Here is a 6,000-nt window from a genome sequence, read left to right as displayed (position 1 = left end):
ACACCCTTCTTCTTAGATGTAGGCTCTAATAGCGTCACTGACAAAATTAGCTGTGAAAAGGGGCACAGCTGGCCGGACTGGCAAATAAAACACCTCCATCGGTCGGTGATGCTATTTGAAATTTGTGTTCTCTATCTAGGCTTTTAGCATCTAAATTTCATAATTGTAAATATAATGTATTGAATAATTAGGAAGACACTCGTTTTGTCGACCACTAATAAATAAATAAATAAATAAATAAATAAATCTTGAATGGCTTCCTTAAACCCAATGAATAGGTTCCTAAAAAAAATCAAAATTTGTATATTGATAGTACGAAATTAACACACAAGGCCACGAAAAGCGTATATAATGAGACTTAATTATTAACAAACATATACCTTTTTTATTTGGTTAGGTGTTTATGTGCCCCTGCATCAGCCCGTTGGGTGGAAAGGTTAATATTTTGCCAAGCACCTGTACCTGCATATGTAGGTCAAGTGACTGATCACTTAACTAGTTTTAGGAAAATTGTGTAAAAAATAAAATCTTTAAGATATTCAAATATACCACATACAAAATAGGGTCAATTATATATTTATAGTATTCATAATTTTATTGTCTTTAAATATTTAGCTTTTTCATATATGAATTGGAACTGCAGGTAATGAGGGGTCAACGTTCATTCATCGATTCAAACCCAAAATCATAAAAAGAAGGGTGCGCGACAACCGCGGGCCAAAAATGATATTTTCTTTTGCGCCCATGATCTGCCCATTCACACACATTTGTCTGTGTGTGTGTGTGCGCAGAGCTCGAAATTCAGAAATCACAAAATATTGTCAAATTTGGATCGGACAGGCAGGCAGGGACCAACAGGCACACATGCGCATAAATGCTTCTATTCATATACAAAATATGCAAGTATGCGTGAATAGCAAGTCCAAAAACTTTTAAATGCACACCTGCCAACGCTTAGGTACCCTTTCCAGCAATACCGAGCTAAAATGAAAGAATTTCGCATCGACTTGGCAAACCCTTTCATTATTTCATATTGCTCGTCCCCTCAAAAGGGAAGAAATGCCACCGACTTTTGAGAAAAATTGAATTTGTGGGCATTTTTGCTTGTGCGGCCACATGCACACACAAACATTTAAACGGTACCTAGACATAAAGAGAGCATTGAGAGCACTGAGAGTAAGTGCGAGCGAGATAAAAATAAACAGCGATGCCGTTCTATCGCACAAATCATATGGAAGAGAGTAAGCCAAAGTAGTGTGAGCGATCAAAAGATGTCATATGTATATCTTACTCGCTCGTTGGACCAGATGCAAACCAATTTTTGGTGACCAACATTTTTTCACTGGTTGTCCTATCTATATGTTTTTTGGTTAGTGCCTGTACTTAGGTTGTTCCTTTCGTACTGGCTGCAAAGCTAATAACTATGAAACTGATGTGTAATTGGCTGTTATTTTGAACTTGAACCTACAAAAACCATGATAGCGCCTTTTTTCTCAAGCTGGCCTTTTATTGTCAGATCGTACAACACGATTAAGTGACGATAAGGTCCAAATGCTGATTTTCCTAAATGCCAACGAAAACCTTTTTAAACTTCATATATAATAATAATATTTAAATCAAATATAAAAAAAAAAATTGTTATAGAGCATAACATTATAACATTTTATTTGGTTTTTTCTTATATATATTTTTTTATAAAAAACGGTGCGCCTAGAAGTCGAGTAACAGTCGCTGTTATTTGTAGCTGGTATTTTTTTGTAACTGTCACAGTTGTCACTGTGACACAGAAATAACACTATCGATCATCCCTAATTACAAGTACTCTTGGAAGTGGTATCATCAGTATCTAGTTACTTTTTAATACTTGATACTTGAAATGGGCTAATTAAAAATTTCTCATCTTTAATATCCATCTCCATCCCAAATTGAATTGCTTAGGACTATCAACTCGGAGGAAAATTATAAAACTTGTGAGGGCCTTGGTACTTGTGTTAAGTATTAGTTTTTAATTATAAACTTTTATTAAATGAATAATTAATTTTTCTCATTTTCCTACTTTAGATAATATGTTTTCCGTTTCAAGAGTTATGTGCAGCAGCATTAAAAATATTTCCACCATTTCCTTGCCAAAAGCAAATCGGGTTGTATATTCACAATTACAGCTGCTTCATAGAACTCAAAGTTTCACATCTTTAAAAAAAACAGAAACATTTCAAACATCCAGACTGCGTATCCATTGTAGGTGCATGGGTACAATTATTAAAATAATGCACGAAGAAAATAGATTTTTTATAGAAATGAACGATAAAGTTGCTGATTTGAAATACACTATTAAAGATGGAGTTATGGAAATAAAGCAAACAAAGGTTCCTAAAAAATTGGGCGGACACGGTCTGGGCAAGTTATTGGCTAAGGTATTTGTATACCACCTCGCTTCATTTCATAAACCGTTGCTATGCAATCTGGTTGCTATTCAACAAACTAAACCGTACACACATATATAAAAAATGCTATAGTATATTGAAGAAAGTCACCCAGTCAAATTTAGTAGTCCGGATGGTTCTTTGTGAAATACATATTAACATAAGTTCAATCTAAAAAAATATAAAAATGAAAATATAGCACTAGAAATGTGATTAGTATGTAAATAAATTTAAGTTATGACTACATTTGTTTACACATACATATGTATGTTTGCGGTAAAGTTATTGTATGTATAATTTGTCTCTTTTCAGGTAGCTTTGGAATATGCGGTACAACATGACTTAATTCTCAAAATATCATGCAGTTTTGTGCAATTCTATATTGAACAATATGAACCACGTTACTTAAAATATATCTTGTATTAACTGTGTAATTTATTAATAAATTTGAATATTATCATTATGGACTCTAATGACTATAAAAGCTTAGTACTGTACTATGGAAGAATGCGGTTTTATAACTCAATGCAGAAAACGGCATTAGACGGATTAACCAAGTTTCCCATGCAATCAGACTTTAGATTGTTCAATGGTATTGCGCTTGCCTTGGGAAATCGAATGCAGGAGTGTATCCGTGAATTGAACCCATTAAAAAATGAATTGGAATTGGGCTTGGCAGCCAAAATGGCACTTATCTACGCTCACAAACATTGCCACTTAATAAATGTGGAAGCAATACAAGCACTTGAACGTCGAATAGTTGACGAAAACAAAACCGTTAGCACTTCTTCATGTTATTATACAGCTGCCTTCTTATACTTAGTTGGCAAGTTTGATGTGGCCTTAGATTACATCGGCAGGTCTATGAAAAATGATGCCATTTCTGATGCAGCTCTTGTCCTGAAAATTTGGTGCGAGCTATCTTCGTGTATGGATCTCTCTACAAATCGGAAATTGCACAGCTTGCTCGAAGGGTGTATTTCCCGAAGCAATGGAAAGAGTATTGATGCATCATTAGCACTTGTGCGATATTTTCAAAAGCGACGACAATTTGAAGAGGCCCTTTTATTAATCAATAAGCTTAGCATACGAGTTCCCGACACAAGTATACTTCTTATTGAGAAAATGGAAACGCATCTTGCTGCACTAGACTGGGATAACTCGCTGGAAACTGCCATTAAAGTGATCAATATTGAGTCTTTTAATGTGGCAGCTCTGCGCAATAAGGGCATGTTGAATATCGTGCGAGAAAGCAATTTCAAAGCTGGGATGGCTACACTTCAACAACTGCTAATTTCTGTAGAGTATGCTGAGCCCGGTAATGTTATACTTCTTGTTAAAATATGCCAACTATTTTCTCGCATCTGTTCAAGAAATACTGAACTACTGGGATTGACCCTGCGATGTATTGAAAAGGTCAATGAATTGAATCCTGGTAATGTGAACCTTTTAGCTGAATTAGGCTATCAGAAATTATTACTAGACAATATTTCCGATGCAGAACGTGCATTTCGTTTGGCCTGTAATGTTGATAGCAACAACTTTAATGCGCTTTGTGGCCTAACGTTGTGTAAATTGAAATCTCCTACAGATTTTGAGAGTAGGCAACAAATACAACAACAGTTATCCTACCTCATGAAGCTTACTGACCTTAAACCTAATCCAATGGTTTTTTATATGTCCGCTTTGTTGGCTGATCCCAAGGAGCAGAAGACGTCATCAGTGAACTTGTTGGCAGAAGCGGCTGAGCTACATTGTCAAAAATTAAATAATCTTCCTTTTGGTTTTGAATATGTATGCTCCATGAATCCTGATTTTATGCTTGAGATATGTAGGGAGCTGATTCGACACACTCCAGCTCCAATAAAAGAATCACGCTATGACTTGGATTTGGGTCAGGAATCATTGCATATTACCCTCAAGCACAGTCTTAACATATTGGAAACCATACTACATATATGTCCCGGACATAAAGAAGTAAATATGTATTGAATTAATCTGAATTACACATACATTTTTTTTATTATTTTGCAGGCCTTGTTTTTGCGAGCAAAGGTTGAATTTCTTTGTGGTCAACATTCCCAAGCCATAAGCCGTTTGCAGGGCATTCTTAATTTATTTGGAGATACATTCACTGAAGCTCATATATTATTGGCTCAAATACTAGTGGAAAAAAGGAAGTACTTGAAAGCGTTGGAGTATCTAGAACTGTCTTTATCACAGGAATTTACAGTCCGTGAACGGCCTATGTACCATTTGCTAAAGGGTATAATACTTAAGCATCAACAGAAGCTATCAGAAGCGTATCAGAGTTTTCTGTTTGCGTTGCAATTATTTGGAGAAATGTCAAAAGGTGTCCAGCAGATTTATAATACGCAAACCGATAATAACATATATAGTTCTCATAAAATGACTATATACATAGAGTTAATTTATGTTCTTCGCGAGATGGGTGATGCACATGGAATTTACGAAAGCGAACGTATTTTGCAGACTGCCCTTGAAGAATTTAGCAGCACTACTGAAAGAGGCCGTTTAGTTATTGCTCAATCTCAACTTATGCTTGAAAAATGTAATGTTAGCGAAGCTATAAATCTGCTGTCTACAATCAAACCAGATGAATCGTTCTATATACAGGTAAGTGTGAAATTCAAAATGAAAAAGTATATTTTGGCTAATCGTTTCTTTATATTTGGATTTGTTTTGTCCCCTTCATGGAAACTAAAATTACTTTGTATACCGTGAACCCATTGAAATTGGGTAAGAAGGGTATAATTGTTTTCGGCAAATTTCTGTAGTAGAAGGATGAATGTGATATTATTATGAAAATTTTAACGTGGCTCGTGTAAAAAAAATGTTTTTAAAAAAGCTTTGCAAATATTTTTTTAGCCGATAGGATGGTAACCAAAAAATTGTTATACACCCGTTTTCCGCCAATTTACCTTTGTTTCGGGTGGAATTTCCCAAATCGCTAAAGCACGCATGCATTAAGTTTTTATGTAGAGCTTTGAAAATAAGTCTGAAGCAAATCGGACAAAACTTAAAACTACACCCAACGAATCTTTGAATCGAATTAATACCGAAGGAGTTTGGATTCTGCGAAAAGTAAAAAACACGTCTCAAAGGAATTTTCATATAGATCTTTGGAAATGAATTTGAGGGCTAAACGTCACCCACCAAATTTTTGAGCCGCATTTTCACCAAGAGGTGCACTTTCCACCGAAAGAGTCCGAATTTTGCAAAAAATGCGAAACCCGTCTCAAATGATTTTTTGTGTAGATCCTTGAAAATGAATTTGATTGCGAAACGTCACCCACCAAATCTTTCCCCCATCCAGGAGGGAAGGATTTTCCAAAAAGTGCGAAACACCCCTCAAATGAATTTAAACAAAGATTTTTGAAAATGAGTTTGAGGTCGATCGGATGGTAAACAAAAAAGTTGCATACGAACGTTTTTCGCGATTTTTCCATACTTGCGGTTGGAATTTCCCGAAACCCCGTCTTAACGTGCACCTTCGTCACATAAGGTAACTGCAGTGAAAATTTCAACTTCCTAGCTCTTACGGTTTTGGCTGTGC

The 6,000-nt window shown here is 35.5% G+C and overlaps 2 protein-coding genes across 3 annotated transcripts in view; both read left to right on the top strand.

Annotated features, from left to right (window-relative positions):
• Positions 1-1,849: 1,849 nt before the first annotated feature.
• LOC135440770 (uncharacterized) lies at positions 1,850-2,896 on the top strand. Of its 2 annotated transcripts, none has more exons than XM_064700102.1 (3): positions 1,850-1,990; positions 2,062-2,414; positions 2,736-2,896. In XM_064700102.1, the coding sequence occupies exons 2-3, from the start codon at positions 2,067-2,069 to the stop codon at positions 2,847-2,849; spliced, it is 462 nt and encodes a 153-aa protein (XP_064556172.1). In that variant the 5' UTR covers positions 1,850-1,990; positions 2,062-2,066; the 3' UTR covers positions 2,850-2,896. The 2 variants fall into 2 exon arrangements, with proteins under 2 accessions (XP_064556172.1, XP_064556173.1); XM_064700103.1 differs by having other exon boundaries at positions 1,871-1,995.
• Positions 2,886-6,000, top strand: part of LOC135440768 (tetratricopeptide repeat protein 21B-like) — a 79,128-nt gene continuing 76,013 nt past the window's right edge. Inside the window, exons 1-2 of the mRNA XM_064700101.1 lie at positions 2,886-4,400; positions 4,458-5,060. Of these exons, the coding sequence (XP_064556171.1) occupies positions 2,886-4,400; positions 4,458-5,060 (2,118 nt within the window). The remainder of the gene's footprint in view (positions 4,401-4,457; positions 5,061-6,000) is intronic.

The sequence above is a fragment of the Drosophila montana genome, unplaced genomic scaffold (genome assembly GCF_035044405.1).
Source record: "Drosophila montana isolate Dmon_TW-CO22-7 unplaced genomic scaffold, ASM3504440v1 contig_1638_1, whole genome shotgun sequence".
Lineage (NCBI taxonomy): Eukaryota > Metazoa > Arthropoda > Insecta > Diptera > Drosophilidae > Drosophila > Drosophila montana.
This window is presented reverse-complemented; position numbering and strand designations above follow the sequence as displayed.

Coding starts and splice junctions, on each gene's coding strand:
- LOC135440770 (XM_064700102.1), top strand. CDS start 2,067: ATGTTTTCCGTTTCAAGAGTTATGTGCAGCAGCATTAAAAATATTTCC. Junction 2,415..2,735: donor TGGGCAAGTTATTGGCTAAG/GTATTTGTATAC, acceptor GTCTCTTTTCAG/GTAGCTTTGGAATATGCGGT.